Raw genomic sequence first — 27,522 nt, forward strand, 5'->3', positions numbered from 1 at the left:
TTTGCCTTAATAAAAAGAAATTTGTTTTGGAAGATGGTTCTCCTTGTTTCTTTTTCAAATGGGTTTCATCGCTTGGAAACCTGACACTGATACTGTTACCTAGTTAGGTTACGAAACGTTTGCAAAAAAAACCCCAAGCTCAGAGAGCACCCAGGACCCCACAGTCCTCCTCCTAGACCCCACTCCCTTCTAGCACTGATGCTGTTGCCTAGTTAGGTTACAAACGTCTGCAAAAAACCTCCAAGCTCAGAGAGCACCCAGGACCCCACAGTCCTCCTCCTAGACCCCACTCCCTTCTAGCACTGATGCTGTTGCCTAGTTAGGTTACAAAACGTCTGCAAAAAAACCTCCAAGCTCAGAGAGCACCCAGGACCCCAAAGTTCAATGCTGCGCTACAAAGATTTTCTTCTATTGAAAACATAATTCTTGCACAGGGGATAAGTATGTCCCCCCTCCCTCCCTCCCTCCCTCCCTCCCTCCCACTCCCCTTCCCAGAAGGAGCCAATCTCTTCCCAAGCGGAATCATTTCCCACCTTCCAGTCTTGACCCTGCCGCCTCTTCTCCCGTTCCTTGGCCTTTTTGTACGCTTTCTTCTCCTCTGCCATCAGAACGCGGGCTATTTCCTGCCAGAAAGAGTCCATCCAGTCAATGATTTTGTTGTAACACACATACATACATACATACACATACACACACACACACACACACACACACACACACATATATGTATTTGTGTTACAACCCCTGGTATGCCTAAATATGGGAGGAAGGTCACTCCTCCCTCTTTCTGTCCTTCGGCTCATCACAGAAGACCATGCAGGCAGAAAAACATATTTTTATTTTTAACGTTGCCTTTTTATATTATATATTTAGTGACCTTCCTCCCATATTTAGGCATACCAGGGGTTGTAACACAAATACATACCTATTTCCCTGGCTCAACTGATAAGGAGGAGAGCCTGTGGCTTAGTGGCTAAGACTCCTACCTAAGATATAATACAGCCCAGGTTCAAATCCCAGTAAGGGTATGGCTAGCTGATGAGAGCTAATTAGCTCGAAATAGATCTATACTAGTCTCCTTTATTTATTTATCAGTACAAATACAACATACATACATACATACATACATACATACATACATACATACATACATATATATATATATAGAGAGAGAGAGAGTGGGGAGAGGGGAGCTCACCTCTCTGATTCTCACTTTCTGAACTACGGAATAACAGAGTCGGAAGAGACCTTGGAGGTCTCTAGTCCAGCCCCCTGCTCAAGCAGGAGACCCTAGATCAGGGAGGCCAAATCTTTCGACCCTGAGTGCCCAAACTGGAACGCGCACTCATGCGCCAGAGGGACCGGCCAGATGGTCTTTGGGTTTCCAGCACCCGAAACCAGAAGACCAGCTGGCCAGTGAGTGCGTGCCTCTTTTGAGGTTGACGTTAGGCCATTTTTGGTCTGACAAATGGCCAGAAAACGACCAAAAAGCCAGCCTGCTTTTGGGGCATTTTCTGGGCAGTTTTTAGGCTGGTTTCGGGGGGCATTTTCAGGCACTGCGGCCCTCAGGAAGAGCAACTGGCCCCCCGCATGTGATTGCTGGAAACAAGGAGACCAGCTGGCGATGGGGCATGTGCCCAGAGAGAGGGCTCTGCATGCCACCTCTGGAAGACGTGCCATAGGGTTTGCATTATGGCCCTCTTATCATTTCAGACAAATGGCTGCCCAGTCTCTTCTTAAAAGCCTCCAGTGACAGACCATCCTTCTGGTGGCAAGCTGTTCCGCAGATTAACTCTTCCCTCTTGCAGGACATTTCTATGCTGTGTTTCTCCTGGATGAGTTTTCCTCCGTTGTGGGATTTACTTAACAACTGTGGCAAGAAAAGATTCCGGATTCCACTCGAAGGGAGAATTTTTACCACCTGCTTTTATGCTTAAAAAAACCGAATCTCAGGAGCCCTTTTGACTGACACATTCCTTTTGCCATCCGGAGTAATTCACAGCATTTTCGGTTTTCCTTCCCTAAATGGCTGGGCGTGGTCGACCAAGGCCACAGATGGGAAACCACATCTGCATTGCGGCCAAGAGAAGCGAGTCACCAGGGAGAAGCTCTACGGAGGAGTTCAGCCTTTTTAGCCTTCTCCAACTTTTTAAGATGCGTGGACTCCAATTCCCAGAATCCCCCAGGCACCAGAGTCTCTCCCACCGTTCCTGCTGTTGAGCCAGCTGCAACCTGTTCTGTACCAGGCTTTCTCTGCCAGATAGCCCTCGACTACAACGGTTCATTTAGTGACTGTTCAAAGTTATGATGACACTGGGAAAAAACTGACTTAACGGCCGTTTTTCACACGTGTGACCTTTGTAGCACCCCCCATGATCACATGATCAAAATTCAGATGTTTGGCAACCGACTCGTACTTACGACCACTGCTGTGTTTCAAGGTCACGTGATCCCCTTTGGCGACCGTCTGACAAGCAGTCACTGGGCCAGCCAGATTCACTTAACAACCGGGTTACTAACTTATCAACAGTGGTGATTCACTCAATGGCTGTGGCAAGAAGAGCCGTAAAATGGGGCAAAAATCACAAATGTCTCACTTAACAACATAAATGTTGGGCTCAACTGTGGTTGCAAGTCAAGGACTACCTGTAAAGGGATTTCTGTTTTTAATCCCTGACCTCCATCTCATTGGGACCCCAACTCCCTTATTCGTGGCCATGCAGGCAGTGGAATTCTGGGAGTTGAAGTCCACAAACCCAGAAATGACCAAGGTTGCACAAGACTGCACTAAGGGGAACAATGCACCAGGGGTGGAGCCTGGGAAGACCCAAAGGCCACCGGAAAGTAGCAGGTGCAGAAGGATCTCGACAGACTTGAACCCTGGGCCCTCGCTAACAAAATGAAATCCAGTGGCGAGAAAAGGAAGGTTCTGCACTTAGGCAAGGACAACCAAATGCACAGGTGCACAAGAGGTGAAACCTGGCTCAACAGGAGGAACTGCCAGAGGGATCTTGGAGTCCTAGTGGACAATCACTTAAATATTAGCTGGCAGTGTGCTGCAGCTGCCAAAAACGTCAATGCAATCCTAGGCTGCATCAACAGAGGGACAGCATTAAGATCATATTACTGATGATGGGAAGTGTTAGTACCGCTTTATAAGGCCTTGGAAAGGCCACACTTGGAATATTGCATCCAGTTTCCCTTGCCATGATATAGAAAAGATGTGGAGACTCTGGAAAGAGTGCAGAGAAGAGCAACAAAGAGGATTAGGGGACTGGAGACTAAAACATATGATGAACGGTTGCAGGAACTGGGCATGGCCAGGGGAGACATGATAGCAGTCTTCCAATATTTGAGGGGCTGCCACAGAGAGGAGGGAGTCAGGCTATTCTCCAAGGCACCCAAAGGGCAGACAAGGAACAATGGATGGAAACTGAAGGAGGAGAGATTCAACCTGGAAATAGAGGAGGAATTTTCTGACAGTGAGAACAATCAACCCATGGAACAGAAATTTCCTTCAGAAATTACAATACAATACAATACAATAGTAGAGTTGGAAGGGACCTTGGAGGTCTTCTAGTCCAACCCCCTGCCTAGGCAGGAAACCCTATACCGTTTCAGACAAATGGCTATCCAACATCTTCTTAAAGACTTCCAGTGTTGGGGCATTCACAACTTCTGGAGGCAATTTCTGTTCCACTGATTAATTGTTCTGACTGTCAGGAAATTTCTCCTCAGTTCTAAGTTGCTTCTCTCCTTGATTAGTTTCCACCCATTGCTTCTTGTTCTACCCTCAGGTGCTTTGGAGAATAGCTTGACTCCCTCTTCTTTGTGGCAACCTCTGAGATATTGGAACACTGCTATCATGTCTCCCCTAGTCCTTCTTTCTCTTAAGCTAAACATACCCAGTTCCTGCAACCGTTCTTCATGTTTTAGTCTCCAGTCCCCTAATCCTCTTTGTTGCTCTTCTCTGCACTCTTTCTAGAATCTCCACATCTTTTTTACATTGTGGCGACCAGAATTGAGGGAGCTTTATCCCTAGAAGCTTTCAAGAAGAGGCTGGACTGCCCTCTGTCAGAAATGGTGTAGGGTCTCCTGCTTGGGGTTGAACTGGATGACCTCCAAGGTCCCTTCCCACTCTATTCTGTCTGAAGGTATTAAGGCATTTCCCAGTTCTCTTCTGATTCGGTTTACCTGTCCTTGCAGGCAACCTACCTCATCTTGAGCCACCTGTGCGGCCCTCCTGTCCACCTGGCTGGCCTAAAAAGAAAAAAAAAAAGGGAAACTTTAAAAAGAGGAGATTGGGAAACCGTTTCCTGCAGACCTCTGAGATCTCCCCCTCCTCTTCACCCATGCCTTGAACTGTTTCTCCCCACCTCCCCAAATGAGGTGCTTCAAACGCCCCCTTCTCTGCTTCTGGCTCCCTCCAACCCACTGTGGCACCACCAGGAAATTCCCCCTTGGTCTCCAACCTTGGGAGAATCCTGCTTGGGACCACACAACCCCTTTCCCAGCAGAGTTTTGGCTCTAGACTTGATTTAGGACAGATCAGAAGCTACAGTAAATTTTCCATGAGTTGTAACAGGAGAGTAATTTTACTCTCAATTTTCTGGGTTTTATTCCTTCCAATGCTTCTGCTAAGTATTTTGTTATCCATATAGTAGGTAGGTGACAGGTTAATAATTTGCAAATAGAATTAGAACGTTAAGAACTTGTTTGGGGCCTGTTTCTCAAGGAATGTGAAACTAAAACTGTTGCAATAAATTCATCGGTATTCAACTACCAGGGTGGGGGGGGAAAATGTGTTTATACCGTTGTTTTTTTCAATTTACTTTTTTGTGCAATATATTGTCTGCTTTATTCTTTCTTTCTTTGCTTATCTTTTATGCATCTTTTTTTAAAAAGTTTTGTATTTCAATTTCTTCTTGAATAAAATAAAATTACATGTCGGAGAAATAGAGAGAGAGAAAAGGAAATATCCTTTTGTTCTCCAATAGCTGAAAATTAGGTTTGGGATCAACACACAGCCCTCTCCCCCTTTTGAGCAGGCCCTGCATCGCTCATCCCCTTCCACTCCCAGAGAAGAGCCCCCAAATCCCCAGGATGCTATTCTGCTTTTTGTCATCAACCGTGGAGAAAATCAAAGAAGGGCACCAAAGCAGCTGAAAATGGGAAAACTGGATGCGGAGGGGCTGTTCCCCCCCCCCCCCGTAACAGCCAAGTTTGGCCCCGCTCACCAGCAGCTCCTCCTCCTGTAACTTCCAGGCAATCTCGGCATCGTAGGCTTCGGGGTCCCGGGAAGCCCCTACTCGGTGCCCGGCGTAGGCGTCTTCTTTGGACCCCCGGGGTTTCGTCCCTGCAAAAGAGGAAGCAGGGTGGGGGTCTCGTTTCCAGCCAAGGTTGAAAGCAGAACTAAAAGTAGCAAAGACTGAGGATCCACCCAGGCTGGCCTCTGTTTTCAGGAAGTCCTCAACCTATGACCACAAAGGAGCCCAAAATGTAGTTGCTATGGGAGGGGCTTGTTAAGTGAGTTAGGCCCCATGTTGACAACTTTTCTCGGCACGGTTGTTAAGTGAATCGCTGTCAGACCTGGAAGCCTTTTTTTACCTTTTGGGACTTCAGGCCGGCCACATTTTCTACTGTGGGAAAGTGGGAGGGGATTATACAGAGTGTGGGTGATATGTAGCCATAACAACATTCTTTCTCAGAGAGCCAAGGTCATTTGGCCCTGCAGCTGTGAGGAGGTGACTGGGAGGCATCCCCAGTTCTGGACGGTGCCTGATTGGACCATGGGATGGACGTGTGGGTGCTGGGCAGGGTCTTGGACTTTCTTTTGGGTGGGAAACACCTGGAAGCTTTCAGATTCGGGTTTCCCCAGAGGTGTCAAGATGGCGTCTCTAATAAAATGGAGCTTGGAGGAAACTCCAGCCTGGGAGTCTTCTTTCGTTGGGGGGCTGTCCCTTGGAACCCCGACATTCGCTGAAGCTTTTAAGTTATTCGCATTGTTGTTAAGTGAACCTGGCTCCCCCCCCCCCCCCAATTGACTGTGCTTATCAAAATGTCGCAAAGGGGGATCACATCACCCGGGACATTGCAACCGCTGTAAATGTGAGACAGGTCTAAATTTTGATCACATCACCACGGGGATGTTGCAACGGTCGTTAAGTGTGAAAAACCTTCTGCCCTTCTCCTGTGCACCCCCCTCTATCCTGACCAGCCAGCAGCAGGGAGAAGACCCCTGGACAGACCCCTCGGAGGGGAAGCAGGCCATGCCCCCCAAGCCCCTGTTGTACAGCAACTGAGCCTCTCCCCGCAGCATCTGCTGAACAGCTGGCACAAGAGCCCAGCTGCCTCCACTTAGCAGCTTCTCTGGGGAAGAACTCCGAGACTCACAGAGAGCACGACAACTTTCCCGTGACACCCACATCCTTGGCCTGGGCCCAGGGAGAAGCCAGGCCTACAGGAAGAGCTGGGGGGAGGGTCTATTTATAGGCCTAGGGAGGGGGGGGCACTGCCAAAGCGTCACTGAATTGGGAGGAGAAGAAAAGCTTCTGGGGATTTGCACCAATGGGCCAGATGCAAACCGGGTTCCATCCAGAAAGATTCCCTGGGAAGAAAGAAACGAAGGGGCTTTGCCCCACCTGGGACACCTTTGCAGCAAGTCAAGAGCCCTGAGTGTCTTGTGCTTTCCCCCACCCAAGCAGGGGACCAGCCCCCCCCCCCAGCTGAGGGCCACCCGCTGGCTTCTCCTTCCTTGGATTCCCCCAAATGGTCATTATTGGGGTTCATGAAGCCTTCAGACCGTTCCACGATGGAGCTCGGGCAGAAGACGGCAGGATGGCCAGCCATGCCGGTGTCCTTAGCAGCTAAATTTCCTGGCAGGGAGAACAATTAATCCGTGGAATGTCTCGTCTCCAAGAGGTTGTGGGTGCTGGACAACCATTCGTCTGAAATGGCCAAGGGGTTGGACTAGAGGACCTCCAAGGTCCCTCTCAACTCTGGTATTCTGAACATAACAGGAATTGTCACAACCAAAGAAAGTGTTTTATGGTTAATGACTCTAAACGCCCCCCCCCCCCCGTTTTCCTTCTCCTTTGCTCCACCCCCCCCCCTCTCCTTTCTAACATGGATGTTATACCCCAGTTGGGTAATGAAAAGTCTGTTAAGAAAACAGTCCAGTTCAGAGAGCACCAAGGCTTTGCAGTCTTCGTCCTCCTCCTCTTCCTCCTCTCCCTCCCTTCTGTCAGACCTGGAAGCCTTTTTTTACCTTTTGGGACTTCAGGCCGGCCACATTTTCTACTGTGGGAAAGTGGGAGGGGATTATACAGAGTGTGGGTGATATGTAGCCATAACAACATTCTTTCTCAGAGAGCCAAGGTCATTTGGCCCTGCAGCTGTGAGGAGGTGACTGGGAGGCATCCCCAGTTCTGGACGGTGCCTGATTGGACCATGGGATGGACGTGTGGGTGCTGGGCAGGGTCTTGGACTTTCTTTTGGGTGGGAAACACCTGGAAGCTTTCAGATTCGGGTTTCCCCAGATGTCCCAAGATGGCGTCTCTAATAAAATGGAGCTTGGAGGAAACTCCAGCCTGGGAGTCTTCTTTCGTTGGGGGGCTGTTACTGGGAACTCTGACACCTTCCATCACTGATGATGTTCCCTAGTTGGGTCAGGAAACACCTGCAAGAAAACCACGGGGCTCTGAGAGGTCCAAGGACCCCCACAATGTGCTAGGGACTGTACCGGAACCCCTCAGGCTGCCCCCCACTTCAGCTCAGAAGAAGGGGGGAGAAAGAGGCTCCTAACCCCCTAACAGTCCTTGTGGTGGGAACCCAGAGACCACCTATCCCACCTGTAACAGAAGCAATTGTGTTGCTGGAGCAAACTCAGAGGCCGATATTGTGCAAGGAAACAAAACCTCTGCCCAACCTTCCTCCAGACTGGCACCTTCAGGGAAATCCTCCCTTCCTGGAGGGCTTAGGATTCCTCCACGGGCAGCTGGGCCCCTTTCGGCCCCAGGGGAGGCGAGAGAGAGAAGGCCCAGCGTCCAACACAAAGGCCCCTTTGGCTGTGGCCCCCCTTACCTGGATTCCGAGGGCGTCTGCCCTCCCTGTCCCTGCAGTGGGAGGTGGGGGAGGCCCGTGCCCCCCTGGGCTCCCTTTCTCCATCCTCCCTCCTGGGCCGGTGCAGGTGGGCAGCCTCCGAGCCAGGGTGCCGGGCGTGGTGGGCAGGGGGCCTGGGGGAGCCACGATCCTCCAGAGGCGACAGCCCACCATGGGCCGGATTGGGGGATGGGCTTTGGCCGTAACATCTTCCCGCTTGCCTCTCTCTCCCGTTGGGGCTCGGCCCCGGTTCCCCCTGCCCTCGTGGCCCATGGCTGCCATGCCCGCTTCTCCACTCCTCTTCCCGGTCCATAAGAGGAGGGGGCGTCCTTTGGAGTCTCTCGTGGCTCCGAGGCCTCTTCGGATCCCTGCTACCTCGGCCGGCCGGGGGAGGTTCTGCATCCAAGACCAGCAGGAGTGGTCCCCGAGATTTGTCCTGGCTCCTGTTGGGGCGACTGCGGGGCCTGTCGGGGGCTTCCTCCTCCTCCTCCTCCTCTGGAGGACCTTTCGGATGGGGAGGCCTCTCGTCTCCATCTTTCTTCCTCTCCCGCCGCTTCTCCCGCTCCTTCCTCCGGCCGTCCTTGCTCTTCCGTGTTTCTGAGCCAGTCTCCCAAGTCTCCAGGTCGAGGCCCTCCAGAACCACCGGGGGCCCCCTCCAAGGCTCCCTCGTTTGGGGGGGCTGCCCATCAGCGCTCCTGGGCCGAGGGTCTTTGGGTCCCAGTTCCCGGGGACTCCCGGACCAGCGGTCTGGGCAGTAACAACGAAGCGGCAAGACAGACAAGGGAGGTGAGTTAGTGACTGGGGTTAATGGCAGGTGTCAGGCTACACAGTGAAGGGGGGAGGGGAGGGAGAGCCGGGGGGGGAGGGGGGCGAAAGCTTGGAAGGGCAGAGGAGCCGTGCAGATGAGCAGCAAATTTCCTGCAGGACACCCCCCCGGCCCCAGAGCTCCCTCACTTCACCACAATCCCATTTCTGAGGATATGAACCCAGGACCCCCTCTGTCTCCAGTAAGGGGTCTCCCTTCCTTGCATGGAATGGGGCGACGGACTATGGCCACTCTGCCACGCAGGACAGTGAGCCCTTCAACTGTCACCACCTTCAAGGATAGAAATCCAAGGCTGCTGACTTTCCAAAGATCCCCAGGGGACGGTTGGGTGGAGCCCAGGGCAGGCCAGGAGGCTGGCTTTCTTGCTCAAGAGGTCAAAGGTGACTTCAGTCACACACACACACACCACTCACGGCTGTCCCAAAGGGGTTCCCACCCCAAAAGGCAACTGGACTTTCTTGGGTTTTTTAAAACCTTTCGCTTCTCATCCAAGAAGCTTCATCAGTTCTTCAGAGCATCTGGGTACTGAACTGAAGAAGCTTCTTGGATGAGAAGGGAAACGTTTTAAGGGAGAGGGGAACCACTAAGAAAGTCCAGTTGCCTTTTTTGGGGGGGGGAGGAAGCACATTTGGGACAAGCATGTGTTGGATGAGGGAGAATCTCCATTGACAGGCTGCCTTGTTGTATAGGGACTGGGGGGGGGGATGGGTCAACCACTGCCCCCAATCAGCGGGTGGGCAAGCATCAAGGGAAATTGAGCACCACATGTTAGGTTTGCAAATGCCACCTTGGCAAGATCGGCCAGAAGCAGCGAAAGAAGGCAAAGCCGGAACCAAATAAAGGAGAATGTTGGTAGATCAGGATGGGGGGGGGGGCTGGGGGCTCTCTGAGCTTGGTGGTGTGCTTGCAGATGTTTCAGGACACTAACTGGGTGACACCATCAGTGCTAGAAGGGAGGGGGGCTTGTGGAGTGGAGAAAACGAGGAAGAGGAGGAGAGAAAGAGGAGGAGAAAGAGAAGCAGAAGGAGAAGCAAAAGAGGAGGAAGAGAAGGGGGGAGGAGAAACCGAAGAGGAAAAGGAGGAGAAGCAGAAGAGGAGGAAGAGGAGGAAGAGAAGAAGAGAAGGAGGAAAAGGAGAAAGAGAAAAGGAGAAACAAAAGAGGAGGAGGAGAGATGGAGGAAGAGGGTGAGAAACAGAAGAGGAGAGAAGGAGGAGGAAGAGGAGAAAGAGAAAAGGAGAAACAAAAGAGAAGAGGAGGAGGGAGAGGAGGAGGAGAAACAGAAGAGAAAAGGAGGAGAAGCAGAAGAGGAAGAGGAGGAGGAGGAAGAGGAGAGGAAGAGAAAGAGAAGCATGAGAAGCAAAAGAGGAGAAGAGAAGGAGGAGGAGGGGGACCAGGAGGAGAAACAGAAGGGGAAGAGAGGAGGAGGAAGAGGAGGAGAAAGAGGAGCAGAAGGAGAAGCAAAAGAGGAGGAGGAGAGAGATGGAGGAAGAGGAAGAGGGGGAGGAGGAGAAACAGAAGGGGAAGAGAGGAGGAGGAGAGAGATGGAGGAAGAGGAAGAGGGGGAGGAGGAGAAACAGAAGAGGAAAAGGAGGAGAAGCAGAAGAGGAGGAGGAGGAGGAGGAGGAGAGGATAAAGAGAAGCAAGAGGAGAAAGAGGAGGGAGAGGAGGAGAAGCAGAAGAGGAAAAGGAAGAGAAGCAGAAGAGGAAAAGGAGAAGCAGAAGAGGAAGAAGAGGAGGAGGAGGAGAGGAGAAAGAGGAGGAGGGGGAGGAGGAGAAACAGAAGAGGGAAAGAAGGAGAAGCAGAAGAGGAAGAGAAGGAGAGAAGGAGGAAGAGGAGAATGGGAAGCAGAAGGAGAAGCAAAAGGGAAGAAGAGGAGGGAGACCAGGAGGAGAAGCAGAAGAGGAGGAGGACGGTGGAGGAGGACTATGGGAGTCCTTTGGGCTATCCGAGCTGTTTCCTTGCAGACGTTTCATGATCCAGCTAGGTAACATCATCAATGCACATTTTTGAGAGAAATGTAGAAAGAATAATACCTTAAAACCGTGGATGTTAAAAAAGAACTCTACAGCTATGACAGCATTATTCATCCATTATCGCTTCCCAATATATTTAGTTATTTGACGAGGGTAGAAGTTATTTTCTGGGAAGCTCTTAAGAGATGCTGAGCCATTTTCCTATCCTTACACACACCATATTTAGCACTGATGATGTTACCTAGCTGGGCCACGAAACGTCTGCAAGAAAGTCGCCAAGCTCAGAGACCACCAAGGACCCCAATTTTCAACCCAGAATACCCCTTTATTGGTGGAAGTACTTAATATTCTCCTTTATTGGTGGAAGTACTTAATATTCTCCTTTATTGGTGGAAGTACTTAATATTCTCCTTTATTGGTGGAAGTGCATAATCCTTCGCTCGGGGCAGACTCCAAGCGAAGCAAGGATGGGAAAGATGCCACAGCTGCAAAGCAGGCAGACGGCCGCAACTCCAGCGGGAAAGGCAGAGGGAGCCAGGAAAAGGTTGTGTTGCCACCAGGATCGCCTCTGCTACCTGCGCAGGGGGCCAAGGGCAGCCGGGCAATAGGTGAGCTCTGGCCGCCAGCACCAAAGCCATCCGGCCCTTGAGGAAAATGTGCACCCTCCGTTTGGATTCGAACGCTACCAGGCGTGGTCTGCCTTTTTCCCGACATGCCCAAGACGAAGAAAAGCCAAATGTGCTGCACAGATGCACAAATAAAGAGGCCGCCACGAGAAACCACAGCAAGCAAATTTCCCAGCAATTTCATTAAATCCCAGCTGTGGAAGTTCCTTTGATCACGTAAGCCCTTCCGAGGAGGAGGAAGAGGAGGAGGAGGAGAGCCAGAGCGTAAATCACAATCCGAGAGACGATTTCCATTCTGCAGCAGCCGTGATGATCCAACCCAGGGCGGCTTTTGTGGAAGATCAGATAGAAGCAGAGAAAAACCTCGCCCCTCCCAGGGTCTCTGCAGTTGGCTTTGGTGGGTTCATCCACGCCAAGCAGGGTCCGGCATCCCTCTTGGCCCCCAGGGAGGTCTAAGGCTGTGGTGCCCAGCCGTGGCCACTTTGGAGACTCGTGGACTTCAACTCCCAGAATTCCCCAGCCAGCAGCTGCCTACACTCAAAGCTCCCTTCCAGCCATATGTTTTTATGATCTTAAGCAGGGGGTTGGACTAGAAGACCTCCAAGTTCCCCTCTAGCCATTATGTTTCTATGATCATTGGGGTTGGATGAAGACCTCCAAGATCCCCTCCACCCCTATGATTCTATGATCTTGGGCAGGGGGTTGGACTAGAAGACCTCCAAGTTCCCCTCCAGCCATAGGACTCTATGATCATGGGCAGGGGATTGGGCTAGATCAGGGGTATCCAACCTTGGCAACTTTAAGCCTGGCGGACTTCAACTCCCAGAATTCCCCAGCCAGCAAAGGGAATTCTGGGAGTTGAAGTCTGCCAGGTTTAAAGTTGCCAAGGTTGGACACCCCTGGACTACAAGACCTCCAAAGTCCCCTTCCAACCCTATGATTCTATGATCTTGGGCAGAGAGATGAACTACAAGACCCTCAAGGTCCCTGCCAGCCATTTATGCTTTCATGATCTTGGGCAGAGGGGTGGACTAGAAGACCTCTAAAGCCCCTTCCAACTCTGTTATTCTGTAATTCTGAATCCTCTTTGGGCTCCTGGGTTACAGCTTAAAGAAGCTCTGGGCACTTGGCAAGATCTGAGAGAGGGGTGTGTGTGTGTGTGTGTTGATTTCTTTGAGAAGCCTGGACCCCTGGTGTCCAGATGGAGCAGCCCCTTCCCTTGACCCATTCCCAGAAGCCCTCGGGCCTTCTCCCTAGGCCTGAGGGGGAAGGACCAGCCCAGGGGCACCCAAAAAGCTCCCCTTGCAGAGGCCAAAGGGCAAAAAGCAAAGGGGGGGGAGGAGACCACCCACCTCTGTTCTCCAGGCAGGGGGCTTCTTCAGAAGCAGCCAAGCGCAAGGGGTCCGGGGGCAGCTTCTTCCTCCTCTTCTCCTCCTTCAGTTCCTTCTGCTGCAGAATCCGTGCGATGCCCTGGAAGGAAGGAAGGGATCTTCTACCACCATTCACCTGGAAATCCAGTTGTTGGATCTCCGTATTTTTCCTCCTGGGGGTTTCCTGCACAAGCAGGGGCTTGGACTAGAAGACCTTTAAGGCCCCTTCTGGCTCTGTTGTCCTCTTCTGTTGATACATGCGCCAAGAGGACCCTACCAGCCCCCCTAGGTCTTCCTCAGGGCTCCCCCCCCCTTAACCTGGAGTTCTTCTCCCCACAGGTAGTCCTTGACCTACGACCACAATGGAGCCCAAACTTTATGTGGGTAAGTGAAACATTTGTTAAGTGAGTTTTGTTCCATTTTACGACCTTTGTTGTTAAACTGAATCACTGCAGTTGTTAAGTGAGTCACACGGCCATTAAGTGTATCCAGCTTCCCCGTTGACTTTCCTCGTCAGGTCGCAAAAAGGGGATCATGTGACACTGAGACACTGCAACCGTCATAAGTACACGCCAGTTGCCAAGCCTCTGGATTTTGATCCAGTGACCCTGGGAAGGCTGCAAAGGTCGTAAGTGTGAAAACCGATTGCAAGTTACTTTTTTCAGCGGTGTTGTAACTTCGGTCACTAAATGAATGATTGTAGAGGACTAGCTGTGCGCCTTCGCAGGCAAGTCTACTCCTCTAAGCTTGTGTGGCAAAAGTTGGGGGGCCCTGTTGGCTTTCTCCAGGGCAGAGGTCTCCAACCGTGGGAACGGTAAGCCTGGCAGACTTCAACTCCCAGAATTCCAGGTTCTGCTGGCTGGGGAATCCTGGGAGTTGAAGTCCTCCGGGCTTAATGCCGTCCCGAGAATCCATCCGAGAAAGAAAATAAGTAAGGGAAACAACAGAAAGGAGGGAGGATGAGGAGGGAAGAGAAGAAAGGGCAAAGCAGAGGAAGTAAGGGAGGGGAAGTAAGAGGAGGAGAGAGGAGGAGAGGGGGAAAGGGAAGATGGAAGGAGCAAAGCTGTTGCAAAAGAAGATGGAGATACAGGGGGGCCTGTAGAAAGTGCCCCCAACTGTGTTTTATAAACTCATAAGGACATTGTGATAAATGTTAATAGCTAATAGATAAACGTTAAAAGTATTTACAAGAATGTATATTTGTGAATGTACATGAAAAGAAAAAGGAAAAAAATTAAGATACAAAAAAGAAAAGTCCTCCAGGCTTAAAGCTGCCACGCTCGGAGTCTCCAAGGTGCCCAGGGGAGGGTTACCTCATCGCCCTCTTCCTGGCGTCGCTGCTCCTCGGCTTCGATCACCAGCTTGACTTGGATTTCCTGGGCGATCTCGCAGTCTTGGCGTTCTCTGAAAATCGGACCAGAGGGTCTTTGTGAGTTGGGTGGGTGGGAGGCAGGGGGGGAGGGAGCACCAGGCGGGGGACGGAAGAGGAGGGCTGGGGGGGGGGTCTCTGCCTTGGCTGAGAAGAACCTGCAGCAAGGCCTTGGAGAGGAGAGAGACTGTTCGGGTAAAGGGGGACAAAGGGGTGCCCAACCTTCCCACTTTAACATTGGTGGACTTCAACTCCCAGAATCCCCCATTCAGCTGTGGAGGAGGAAGAGGAGGAGGAGAAATAGGGGAGTAGAAGATACAAAAAGGCCATGAGCAAGGAGGAGGAATTGTGGAGAAGGAAGAGAAAGAAATGGTGACAGTGGTGGGAGGAAGAGGAGGAAGAGGAGGAAGAGGAGGAGGAGGAGGAGGAGGAGGAGGAGGAGGAGGAGGAGGAGGAGGAGGAGGAGGAGGAGGAGGAGGAGGAGGAGGAGGAGGAGGAGGAAGGCTTTGGTGTCCTTGGGGCTCTCAGAGCTTGGTGGTTTTCCTGCAGGCATTTGATGACCCAAAAAGGGAACATCATCAGAGCTAGAAGGGGGGAGGAGAAGCAGATGGAGGAGGAGGAGATGGAGGAAGCAGAGGAAGAGATGGAGGAGAGGGGGGGGAAGAAGACGGTGGTCCTTGGGGCTTGGTGGTTTCCTGCAGACATTTCATGACTCAACTAGGGGACATTATCAGTGCTAGAAGGGAGGAGGAGGAAGGAAGGAAGGAAGGAAGGAAGGAAGGAAGGAAGGAAGGAAGGAAGGAAGGAAGGAAGGAAGGGAAAGAGATGGATAAGAACCCCCCACACACACTCACCCCTCCTTTCTCTCCAAATGGACCCGGAAGCCCCCACCCGCCATCTGCTCAGCCTCCAGACCTTCTCCCTCCATTCCCTCCTGACCAAGAGTCCCGTCCACCCACCGTTCTTATGAAATAGGAGCTCCTTTCATCTCCTTCCTCCCCTTTCCTTCTCCTCCAGCTATGAAGCTGGGATGCCCCTCCAAGACTGACCCAAAGCTCTGGGGCCTCATCCTGGCCTGTTCGGGAGCAGCAAGCCAGCTTTCCTGATCTAGGCCAGGTGCTCACCCGGGTCCTGCTTGCATTTGCCTGGGGGGGTGGGGGGGACAAGGTGTGTGGGGGGGGTGTTACATGACCTATTGGGCTCTGGAGGAAAACCGAAGTGGGGCAGCTGAGATCATGAGCCCAAATCTTTTCAAGCTTCCCTCCCTCCGCCCCAAACACCCAGCCTGGCCCTCTGCGGGTCTTCTCTGCCCTTCTTCCCAGTTCTTCCTCCTCCCCTTTTTTTTAAAAAAAAGTTTTTTATTTTTAATTCTCGTATGTCTTCATAAATATACAATCTCATAACGCTCATTAATAATATGTGTTGCCTTTTAACCTTTATAACCGTTTTTCCTCCTCCTAAAGTTAAAAATATAATCGAGGTTCCTTTTCTGCCATTCCTTACGCCCATCTTACTTTGCATCAACCCTCCTTCTTCCCCTTTTCTCCTTCCCTCCCTTCTTCTCTACTTTCTTCTTTCCTCCTCTCCTTTCCCTTCTCTACTTCCCCTTCCTCTGCCCCACTCCTCCCCTCTTCTTCCCTCCCCTCCCCTCTATCCTACTCTTACTTCCCCTCCATTTCTTCCTCTCCTTTTCCCTTTCTTCTCTCCTTCTCTCCTTTCCCCTCTCCTCTTTCTACCTTTCTCTCTACTCCTCTCTCCATTTCTTCCTCTCCTTTTCCCTTTCTTCTCTCCTTCTCTCCTTTCTTCCCAGTTCTTCTTTACATCCTGTTCCAAATGCAACACTCACAACTACACCCCGGTATTTGCATTCACCCCCCCACCCCCTAAAAAGGCATGACAACATTTCCAAATCATGGAATTTGCCCCCCCCTTTTTTTTTAAAGGCTGCCAGACAAGGCATTGATCATTTCATGCCACGAGAGGACTTCATGATATTCATTTTACTGTTCAATTTATATCCCGTCTTAAACTTGAGTAACTCCTGACGTGGCTCAAACTACAGGACACGAGATGAATTATACTGGCGATTCCAGCAGACCCACCGACCTCTTTCTCCAGTCCCACCCAGGGAATGAAAAGAGGAGTGGGCTCTCAGTGGGCAGGACCTTCTGGTTACTTATACAATACAATACAATAATAGAGTTGGAAGGGACCTTGGAGGTCTTCTAGTCCAACCCCCTGCCTAGGCAGGAAACCCTATACCGTTTCAGACAAATGGCTATCCAACATCTTCTTAAAGACTTCCAGTGTTGGGGCATTCACAACTTCTGGAGGCAACTTCTATTCCACTGATTAATTGTTCTAACTGTCAGGAAATTTCTCCTCAGTTCTAAGTTGCTTCTCTCCTTGATTAGTTTCCACCCATTGCTTCTTGTTCTACCCTCAGGTGCCTTGGAGAATAGCTTGACTCCCTCTTCTTTGTGGCAACCCCTGAGATATTGGAACAATGCTATCATGTCTCCCCTGGTCCTTCTTTCTCTTAAGCTAAACATACCCAGTTCCTGCAACCGTTCTTCATATGTTTTAGTCTCCAGTCCCCTAATCATCTTTGTTGCTCTTCTCTGCACTCTTTCTAGAGTCTCCACATCTTTTTTACATCGTGGCGACCAGAACTGAATGCCGTATTCCAAGTGTGGCCTTACCAAGGCATTATAAAGTGGTATTAACACTTCACGTGATCTTGATTCTATCCCTCTGTTGATGCAGCCTAGAACTGTGTTGGCTTTTTTGGCAGCTGCTGCACACGGCTGGCTCCTATTTAAATGGTTCTCCACTAGGACTCCAAGATCCCTTTCACAGTTACTACTACTGAGTAAGGTATCACCTATACTGTACCTGTGCATTCCGTTTTTGTTGCCTAAATGTAGAACCTTACTCTTTTCACCATTGAATTTCATTTTATTAGATAGTGCCCAATGTTCAAGTTTGTCAAGATCCTTCTGTATCTTAAGCCTGTCTTCTGGAGTGTTTTGGCTATTCCTGCCAGCTTGGTGTCATCTGCAAATTTGATGAGTTCCCCATTTATTCCCTCATCCAAATCATTGATGAAGATGTTGAAGAGTACTGGGCCTAAAACAGAGCCTTGGGGTACTCCACTGCATACCTCCCTCCATGTAGATGCAGTTCCATTGAGGACTACACGTTGAGTGCGGTTGGTCAGCCAGTTACCAATCCATCTGGTGGTGATGCTGTCTAACCCACATTCTTCTACTTTATCTAGTAGTAGGTTATGGTCTACCTTATCAAAAGCCTTACTGAAGTCCAAGTAAACTATATCGACGGCATTCCTCTGGTCCACTAATACCACGGTGCCATTTCAATAAGAGTGACCCCTTTCACTCGGGTGTCGTGGGGTGTGTGCGGATTGCCACTCCCAAGTGGGCTGAGCATTTCAGGGTGGCTGTGAAACCTTTTATGGAAGAGCAGAGAGGCTGATTTGAGGGGGCCCTAGTGCTCTCTGAGCTGCGCTGCTTCCTTGCAGACGTTCCATGACCCAACTAGATAACATCATCAGTGCTAGTCCTAGTCCACTCACTAACATTGATGATGTTCCCTAGTTGGGTCATGAAACGTCTGCAAGGAAACAGCGCAGCTCAGAGAGCACCAAGGACCCCACAGTCCTCCTCCTCCTCCTCCTCTACTTCACACACCTCACTCCTTTCTTGCACTGATGATATTCCCTAGTTGGGTCATGAAATGTCTGCAATAAAACAGCCAAGTTCAGAGAGCAGCAAGGACCCCACAGTTCTCCTCCTCTCCACAAGCCCCCCTCTCTTCTAGCACTGATGATGTTCCCTAGTTGGGGCATGAAATGTCTGCAAGGAAACCACCCAGCTCGGAGAGCACCAGGGACCCCATATTTCCACCCTGATGTACAAATACAGCTACTCCTAGACTTACAATTCATTTAATGACTGTTCGATGTTACAACAGCATTGAAAAAGCTGATTTATGACCGTTTCACATACTTTTAATGACCACCGCTACAGCCCCTTGGTCACGTGATCAAAATTCAGCCCCCTGGCAACTGGCATGTACTTATGACGGTTGCACTATCCTGGGGTCACATGATCCCTTTTTGCGGCCTTCTGGCACGCAAAGTCACTGAGGAAGCCAGATTCACTTAAGAACCCTGTCGCTAACTTAATAACTGTGGTGATTCGCTTAACAACGGTGGCCAGAAAGGTCACAAAAATGGGGTGGGGGGCTCACTTAACCACTGTCTCATTTGGCAATGGGGATTTGGGGCTCGTAATCTGGGCACTGCCTGCAATCCAAGGTCCAGCCTCGTTTGCTTTTCCACCCACCTGGGGCCCTTCGCATCCTTGGCACCAGGAAAAGCTGGTGGAAGAGTTTCCCCCTTCACCGAGGGCCTTAACTTGAGTTTCCCAACTCAGACAAGAGACACACCCGGTGTCAGACAGGCCTCATTCAGTGTCCAAGAAAGGAAACCCCCAACTCCATTTGAGTAGAGATAAAGGGACTTTTACTGGACATGAAAGGAAAACAGCTAAAGTGAAGTACGTGTCAAACGTTTACCCAGGACCCTCCTCCCCCCAGTTACCCCAACCCCATGTCCAATCCGCAACTCCCAAGGGTGTCCTGTGTGGGGCGCATCTTCAAGTGGCCTCATTCAGTTGGCATGCGGAGACGGTTGACCTTGACCAAGCCCAAACACCAACCATCAGCATGCGCAGAAGACGGCGAGAACAAAACTCCCTTCATGTTAACTCCTCCGGCACCTAGCAATTCCCCCCCCCCAAATACGAGCCCCCCTCCCTGTTACTAAGGCAGCCAATAGCAAGCAAGCAAAGTGGAGGCTGACACACCGCCCGGCCCCATTTCTCCCCAAAATCTGACAACGTGGCTGGAGGGGATTTTTCACAAGGGGGTCACATCCAGCCCCACAGGCCCCCACTGGTCAGTGCAGAGAGTAAGTCCCTGGGGATCTTCAGTGGCCCCTCCCCTCAGAGCCCCCCCCCCGCTGCATCCCCTCCCCCTTACTCACAAGTCCTTGTGCTTCTCCTGCAGCCGAGCCCTGGCCTTGCGGTCTTCTTCCTCCTGCAGCTCCTTGGCCATTCGCAAGTCATGCTTGACCAGGCGGTTACGCTGGATGTTGGTGGCCAAGTGATGCTCGACTGGAAGGGACACAAAGCAGGCAATTCAACACTAACAAACAGCACTCCTCAGGCCCTCCATCCTCCTCCCCCCCTCCCTTCTAGCACTGATGATGTTCCCTAGTTGGGTCATGAAACATCTGCAAGGAAACCACCCAGCTCAGAGTGCACCAGGGACACAACAGCCCTTCCTCTTCCTCCTCTACTCTACACACCCTATTCCCCTTCTAGCACTGATGAGGTTGCCTAGCTGGGTCATGAAACGTCTGCAAGGAAACCACCCAGCTCAGAGTGCACCAGGGACACAACAGCCCTTCCTCTTCCTCCTCTACTCTACACACCCTATTCCCCTTCTAGCACTGATGAGGTTGCCTAGCTGGGTCATGAAACGTCTGCAAGGAAACCACACCAAGCTGTGTGTGTGTCACCCTCGGAATTCAAGAACTCGGTTGTAAGTATCCCTGGGGAGGTCTGTCATAACTTTAAACCAGGGGTGTCCAAAGTTGGGAACTTTAAGACTTGTGGACTTCAACTCCCAGAACGCTGCCTGGGGAATTCTGGGAGTTGAAGTCCACAAATCTTAAAGTTCCCAACTTTGGACACCCCCTGCTTTAAACAGTCGTAAAATTGAGCACTTCCTGTACTTCGTTTTTCTTACATGACATCCTCTTTAAATAATTTGCAATTAAAAAAAATCTTTTTATCAATGGCTCTAATGAATTTTGTAAGCTGCTTCAGATGAGCGGATAAAACAAGCCGGGAACATACTGTACATCTCAGTAAAGAGAGAGAAAGGCCAGGAGCCACCCAGTCGGATTAAAAATTCGATTTAATTTTTTTTAATTAAGCAGAATCGGAAGGAAGAGAAGAAGAGGGCAGGACACACCCTGTGTGAACGAGGAGAGGGCCCAGCAGGGTTTACTGATGTGTAACTTACTTTCCTGCTCCTGCAGGCTGTGGGCCAATGTGTGATCCTCCCGCACAGCAAAATCTCGACACACTAGGGAGAAAAAGCAGAGAGGGAGAAAATCATTTGGTTCCTCCAGGAAGGGCGTGCAAAATCCCTCACCAAACCTCGGGAGTAACTTCTTGCACGCTAACCAGGCGCCCAAAACTTCCAAAACAAATTATCTCTCCAGCTGCATCTCAAGCCTTCTTCAAACACAACCCCCGCAACAAACACAACGGGTGGGTGTGTAGAGCTCTGTGTGTGTGTGCCAGGGACCAGCAGGAAAATCTGCAGGGAAAGTCAAAGGGGATTCACTCTCCACAGACTGGCAAGAATCGCTTCAGTTCAGAGAGAAGTTATAAAAATAAAAATTGACTTTTATCCTGAATTTGCTCCTCCACCAATCAGAAGGGCAGGAAAGAGGTGGGGAGACCCCCCTCACTGCCAGCAAGATGGACTCCCAAGGCTTCCAATGGATGGAAACTCATCAAGGAGAGAAGCAACCTGGAATTGAGGAGAAACTTCCTGACAGTGAGGACAATTAACCAGGGGAACAGCTGGCCACCAGATGTTGTGGGTGCTGCTGCTCCATCACTGGAGGCTATTAAGAAGAGATTGCACAGCTATTTGTCCAGAATCTTATAGGCCCTATAATATAGGGTTTCCTGCTTGAGCAGAGGGTTGGACTAGAAGACCTCCAAGATCCCTTCCAAGCATAGGATTCTATGATGGAAGGATGGATGGATGAATGGAAGGAAGAAGATGGGGAATGAGAGGAAGGAAGGAAGGAAGGAAGGAAGGAAGGAAGGAAGGAAGGAAGGAAGGAAGGAAGGAAGGAAGGGACAATTAATCAAAACTAAGCAAGGAGAGAAGCAACCTAGAATTGAGGAGAAACTTCCTGACAGTGAGGACAATTAACCAGGGGAACAGCTTGCCACCAGAAACTGTGGATGCTTCATCACCAGAGGTTTTTAAGAGACTGGACATTTCTCTGAGATGATAGACTGTCTCCTGCCTGAGCAGGGGGCTGGACTACAAGACCTCCAAGGTCCCTTCCAGCTTCTATTCTAACGGTCTTGGTCTGATTAACCTGGTTCTGGTCAGCTGAAGGAACCTGTGGAGGAGGAAGGGAGGCCCTCTTTCAGAGGTCAAGAGATCACATTGCACCTCTGGGGGTGAGCGGAAGAAGACGAACATCTGTCCTTGAACCTTCTCCTCCCTCCCTCCCTCCCTCCTGCTCTTCAGCAGCAGCCTTAGGCAGATCCCCAGAAATCCCAAGTTGCTCTGGGCTCTCAGCTGGTTGGGGGGGGGGGGGCAGCCAAGCAAGGAAAGGAGCCTGCCAGATGGCCCTCTACTCCCCCCCCCCACTGCCCCCCCCCCTAGAAGACGCCTCCACCCAGTTCCTGAAGTTTGAGCCAAGACAACAGCAGGCAGCCCAAAGTCAGCCAAGAATGAATCCAACAGCTGCAAACAGCTTCATTGACCTTTCTCCAGAAGTGGGGGTGGGCGGGAAGGGGGGGGGTCTTTGCTCTGAAAGATCAGGGTGGATCGGCTGGAGCTGGTTGCCCTGGAGATGGGCCCCCTCCCGGTCCACCCTCTTTGGCTGGGGGCTGGGGGGGGGGTCTTTGTTTGATAACAGATGCAGCATCTCTCTCTTCACAAAGCCACAGGCGGTGGGGAGGGGCACAAGGGGGAGGGAGGGAGGGGGGGTCCTTCCAGCTCCCAGCCTCAAGGCAGCAACTCAATCAGGGAAACATCTTTGCAAATTCTTTCCCCCCCCCCATCCCACCAGGGCACCCCACATATCCAAAGGCAAACCTGGTTAAATCCTAGGCTGAATTTTATTTCTTATTTAGGGACCCCTAAAGGCAACCCAGAGAATGCAAGAGAGTTTTGAGAAGGAACCCCAAAAATCTACAGGTGGGCCTCGACTTATAACCATTTGTTTAGGGACCGTTCAAAGTCAAGATGGCGTTGACTTAGGACCTTTTTTCATACTTATGACGGTTGCAGCATCCGGGGGGAGGGTGGGGTGGGGGGGTGTTGTCCTGTGATCTCCTTTTGCGAACTTTTGACCAGCAAAATCAATCAATCACTTAACAAATGATTTAACAACTGCATGGATTCACTTAACAACAGCCGCAAGAAAGGTTTTTGAAAGGGAGTGGGGTGAATTTTGACCATGTGGCCAGAGGGAAGCTGCAGCCGTCATTTAAGTATGAAAAACGGTCGTAATTCACTTCTTTCTGTGCCTTATACGACAGTGACCAACTTTGAACAGTCGTTGAAGGGTCGTAAGTCGAGGACTACTAGGAACAGGGTAGAACTGTTGCGTTCCCGCCGTTGCCAGTCCCCGGAAGCAGGAGACGGTCAGGCAGGTGAGCTGGTGACCTTTGGCTGGGCGTGGCACCTCTGGGCTGGCCCAGAGGAAACAGAGGCGAGGAAGGGAAGGAGGAGGAGGAGGAGGAGGGAGAGGAAGAATCTGGAGGTCACCCAGCCGATCCTGGGGAAATCTCTACCGTTTGGGGTGGCACAATCGGCTGGGTGAATGGCAGCCTGGATGAGAAGGGCGACACGGGAGGGAGGGAGGGGTGACGATCAATCAAGCAGGATGCAGGCATACGCATAACAGAATAACAGAGTTGGAAGGGGCCTTGGAGGCCTTCTAGTCCAACCCACATATTCAGCAGGAGACCCCTAGACCATTCTAGACAAATGTGTTTGTCCAGTCTCTTCTTAAAAACCTCTAGTGATGAAGCACCCACAATTTCTGGTGGCAAGCTGTTCCACTGGTTAATTGTCCTCACTATTAAGAAATTTCTCCTCCGTTCTACGTTGCTTCTCTCCTTGGTTAGTTTCCACCCATTGCTTCTTGTTCTGCCCTCAGGTGCTTTGGAGAATAGTTTGACTCCCTCTTCTTTGTGGCAACCCCTGAGATTTTGGAACACTGCTATCATGTCTCCCCTAGTCCTTCTTTCTCTTAAGCTAGACATTCCCAGTTCCTGCAACCGTTCTTCATATGTTTTAGTCTCCAGTCCCCTAATCCTCTTTCTTGCTCTTCTCTGCACTCTTTCTAGAGTCTCCACATCTTTTCTACATCGTGGGGACCAAAACTTGAGGGAATATTCCAAGTATGGCTTACCAAGGCCTTATAAAGTGGTACTGTACTCAGCTCTCATGTTACCATCACTGTTTGTTCAAGCAGAGTGAACTTGTGGCAATCACTAACTATGATTTCGCTTTTTCCTCTGCAAGGCAAATTGTTGCTCATATCAGAATGACAAGAGCTGGAAGGGACCTTGGAGGTCTTCTATTCCAACCCCCTGCTCAGACAAGAAATCCTGCCCCATTCCACATAAATGGCTGTCCAGTCTTTTCTTAAAAGCCTCCAGCCATGGAGCCTTCACAAGTTCAGGTGGCAAGCTGTTCCACTGGTTAATTGTCCTCCCTGTTAGGAAGTTTCTCCTTAGTTCTCGGTCGCTTCTCTCCTTGATGAGTTTCCATCCGTTGCTTCTACTGCAGAGAAAGTATTTCTGAAGGTCAAGATTAGAAGAACTGAGAATCCCCCTGGGGCTTCCCCCCTGCCTTTCCTTCTCCCTCTAAGTGTGGGCGAGGGGTGGGCACCAAGCAGTCTGGCCTCGGCTCCCTCCTGCCAAATGGGTGTGGGTGGGTGTCGCAAGAGACCCTCTGCTTCCATCATCCCCTCCCAGAGTGGAGTTCCCGCCCCCATCTCTCCCTGCACCACCCCTCATTGCCTCTTTCCCACGCTGGCTGCACCCCAGGGCTACAGTGGGCGGCACCCCCAGATCCAAAGTCCCAGCAGCCCCCCCGGGTGTTTAGGGGATGCCACAGGTGGGTCAAAGAGAAAAGATACCCAAAGTTTCTTTAAAAGGGGGGCAATCCCCTTGAGACAAAGAGTCCCTTGTCTGTCCATGCAAAGTGGGTCGCAGGGCCCCACTTGAGAGGAGGGCAGTGAGGGAGGGGAGATCAAAGGTGAAGCCCCCAACTGAAGGGCCGGGGCTGCTTCAGACCAAGTTCCCAGGCTCCTTCGGGGGAAGGAAAACCCTTTTTGCCCAAAGCGAAGGAGATGCAGCTGGCTGGGCACCCAGGGAGACCCCCCCCCCCCCCGCCCTGCCCTAAAAATCAGGAAAAGGCTCTCCCCCTCCCCTTCACTTGGGAAGGACCTCCGGTTTGGGTTACGTCTTCTCCAAATCAAACCAGGCTCCGTTTTGTTCGGGTTTATCTGGATACAAAATAGGAAGAGAAATGAGAATAATGGGAATTTGAGGAAGGAGACGGGGAAGAGGAAAAAGGGGAGGATGAAAGGGGAGCACTGACGCCTGACTCTTTTAAGTGAAATAACGTAGTAACACACAGCCTCAACTTTTGAGGTCATGAAACATCTGCAAGAAAACACCTGGTCTCAGAGAGCAGGAAGGACCCCCCAGTCTTCCTCCTCCTCCTCCTCCCCACAAATCCCTTCTCCCTTCTAGCACTGAGGATGTTCCCTAGTTGGGCCACAAAACGTCAGCAAAAAAACAACCAAGCTCAGGGGGCACCCAGGACCCCACAGTCCATTTTTTTCCTCCTCCTCCTTCCTCTTCCTTCTCCTCCCCACAAATCCCTTCTCCCTTCCAGCACTGAGGATGTTCCCTAGTTGGGTCATGAAACATCTGCAACAAAACCACCAAGCTCAGAAAGCACCAAGGTCTCCATAGTACTTTTCCTTCCTCCTCCTCCTCCTCCTCCCCACTAATCCCTTCTCCCTTCTAGCACTGAGGATGTTACCTAGTTGGGCCACGAAACGTCAGCAAGGAAACAGCCAAGCTCAGTGAATGCCAAGGACCCCCGTCGTCTTCCTCCTCCTCTCTGCAAACCCCACTCCCTTCAATCTCTGATGAGATTCCCTAGTTGGGTCATGAAACGTCTGCGAGGAAGGCACCCAGCTCACAGGAGCCCCCAGGACCCCCCCCCCCCGTTTAGCCCTGAGCCACAGAGATTCTCTTTCTAAGGAGCTTCATTTGCGCTCTTAATTACTATTATTACACGGTGCTTTTTTGGAGGCCTGCAATTCTGTGCCTCCTTCCCTGGGAATAAGCTTCATCAGCAGAGTTCAAAAGTGGCCTTGGATGGAGCCGCCTGGTGTGAAGTTTGCATTTATTTTATAAATAAGCGTTCAGAGTTTCCTGGAGGGCAGCCCTGCCCCCGTTCCTCGCCCTCAAACTTTGCATTTCTGCTTTCTCACATCAGTTCACAGGCTGCTCCACGAGTTGCTATTTCATACCATTCTAACCCACCGTCTCCAGATCGACTCTGGGTCTGGAATTGTGCACCCAGGCAGAGCGTCAAGCCAAACACAGGCAGTACTGGACTTATGACCACAACGGAGCCCGAACTTACTGTTGCAAAGTGAGACAGTGCTTAAGTGAATTTTTCCCCATTTTATTTTCTTGCTATAGTTGTTAAGTGAATCACCAGGTGCTGAGTTAGTAAGATGGTCCTTAAGTGAATCTGGCCTCCCCGTTGACGCTGCTTGTCAGAAGGTCGCAAAAGGGGAATCTCGTGACCCCTGGACACTGTGACCGTCATAAAGACTGGTAGTCCTCAACTTACGAACACAATTGAGCCCAACATTTATGTTGCTAAGTGTGAAATTTGTTAAGTTTCGCCCCAACTTTCCTTGACACATTTGTTCAGCGACTCCCTGCGGTTCTTGAATTAGTAACCCGGTCATTAAGTGAATCTGGCTTCCCCAATGACTTTGCTCGTCAGAAGGTCGCAAAACGGGATCACGTGACTCTGGGACACTGAAACCGTCGTATATGTGAGTCAGCTGTCAAGAATCCCGGTGTAAATGATGTGACTGTACGGCTGCCGCAACGGTCATAAGTGTGAAAAATGGTCATAAGTCACTTTTTTCACTGCTATTATAACTTTGAGCGGTCACTAAATGAATTGTTGGAAGTCAAGGACTACCTTTGTGTCTGAATTTTGATCACGTGACCATGGGATGCTGCAATGGTCATAAGTGTGAAACACGGTCATAAGTCCTTTTTTCCAGTGCTGTTGTAACTTCAAACAGTCACTAAATGAATTGTTTTAAGTCAAGGACTGCCTGTAGCTGTTTCCCATAAACTTCAGAGCGACTTTCCTTCCCCTTCAGAGACCACATAACTTAAAACAGTTAGGAAAAACTTTTATCTGTTCAGCGTAAGAAAAATTAATTCTTTTAGCTCATACAGTTTTCCAAATGTTTCTCTTAGAACGCTGTTTGCATAACATATTTTGGTAAAATAGGTTAAAGTTTTGGTAAAGATCCAGCCAGCAGCTTGTGTACACAACACAACAAGTTTACGAAATGTTTACTTTGGCTCTTTTTCTCGGTTTCCCCCCTAAAAATACTGTCATTAAAACTTTTTAAAAACAAAGATAAAAGCAAATACAAACTTATAAAAAGCAAGAATGGAAAAAGAAAAAGAAAGAAAGCTAAAAGAAAGGGAAAAAGAGAGAAAAACAGGATGCAAATAAATGGTTTCTGGTCTTCTTTATAGGGCAGTTATAAATAACAGTTAGAAATTTACCTCTTCCTGTAAAGTTACAAAATAATTCTCTGCTTCCTAAAATCTGCGTCTAAACCCCAAAACCATAAATCACACATTTATTTCTTTTCTGTTCTACAAGAAAAAAAAAATCCATAAGCAATTTACAGCCAGCAATAAACACAGATATTGTCTTTTCTCTCATTGAATAAGTCAATTTAGCCCCCATCAACTTCACCAAACTTTCCTCCACTGTAGGGATTGACAAACTCTTCCATCTTTGACTATAAAAATAATCTCCCTGCTGTTTCCATCTACAAATACAAACTTCCACGTCTCTTTTCCAACTCTTTGTCCATCAGTCCCCAAAAGAAAGACCTCTGCTCTCAACTACGTATCGGCCTTTTAAAAAATCCTCTGAATCTGTTTTTGTATCCAAAATTCTCTAGCGAGAGAGAGAGAAAATGGTTAGGAAAGAAGGGAAAGGATTCACTAGTAGAATAAAAGGAAATATGCTAACATTGCCAATGGTATATAGCTAGTAGGATGTGAGGGAAATAGATCAATATTCTTAATTGTGGATAACTAACT

At 50.2% G+C, this 27,522-nt stretch overlaps 1 protein-coding gene across 3 annotated transcripts in view; it reads right to left on the reverse strand.

Moving 5' to 3' along the window:
• Positions 1-27,522, reverse strand: part of CCDC50 (coiled-coil domain containing 50) — a 33,511-nt gene that overhangs the window by 3,042 nt on the left and 2,947 nt on the right. For 2 of the 3 annotated variants that reach the window (XM_081954206.1, XM_081954205.1), the window contains exons 2-9: positions 20,381-20,443; positions 19,335-19,464; positions 14,211-14,301; positions 12,880-12,997; positions 8,083-8,847; positions 5,238-5,356; positions 4,216-4,260; positions 534-623 (exon numbers count right to left, since the gene is read on the reverse strand). In XM_081954206.1, the coding sequence (XP_081810332.1) occupies positions 534-623; positions 4,216-4,260; positions 5,238-5,356; positions 8,083-8,847; positions 12,880-12,997; positions 14,211-14,301; positions 19,335-19,464; positions 20,381-20,443 (1,421 nt within the window). The remainder of the gene's footprint in view (positions 1-533; positions 624-4,215; positions 4,261-5,237; positions 5,357-8,082; positions 8,848-12,879; positions 12,998-14,210; positions 14,302-19,334; positions 19,465-20,380; positions 20,444-27,522) is intronic. The other variant, XM_081954207.1, reaches the window with a different exon arrangement.

Source organism: Natrix helvetica (genome assembly GCF_964273705.1).
Source record: "Natrix helvetica genome assembly, chromosome: 5".
Classification (NCBI taxonomy): domain Eukaryota; kingdom Metazoa; phylum Chordata; class Lepidosauria; order Squamata; family Natricidae; genus Natrix; species Natrix helvetica.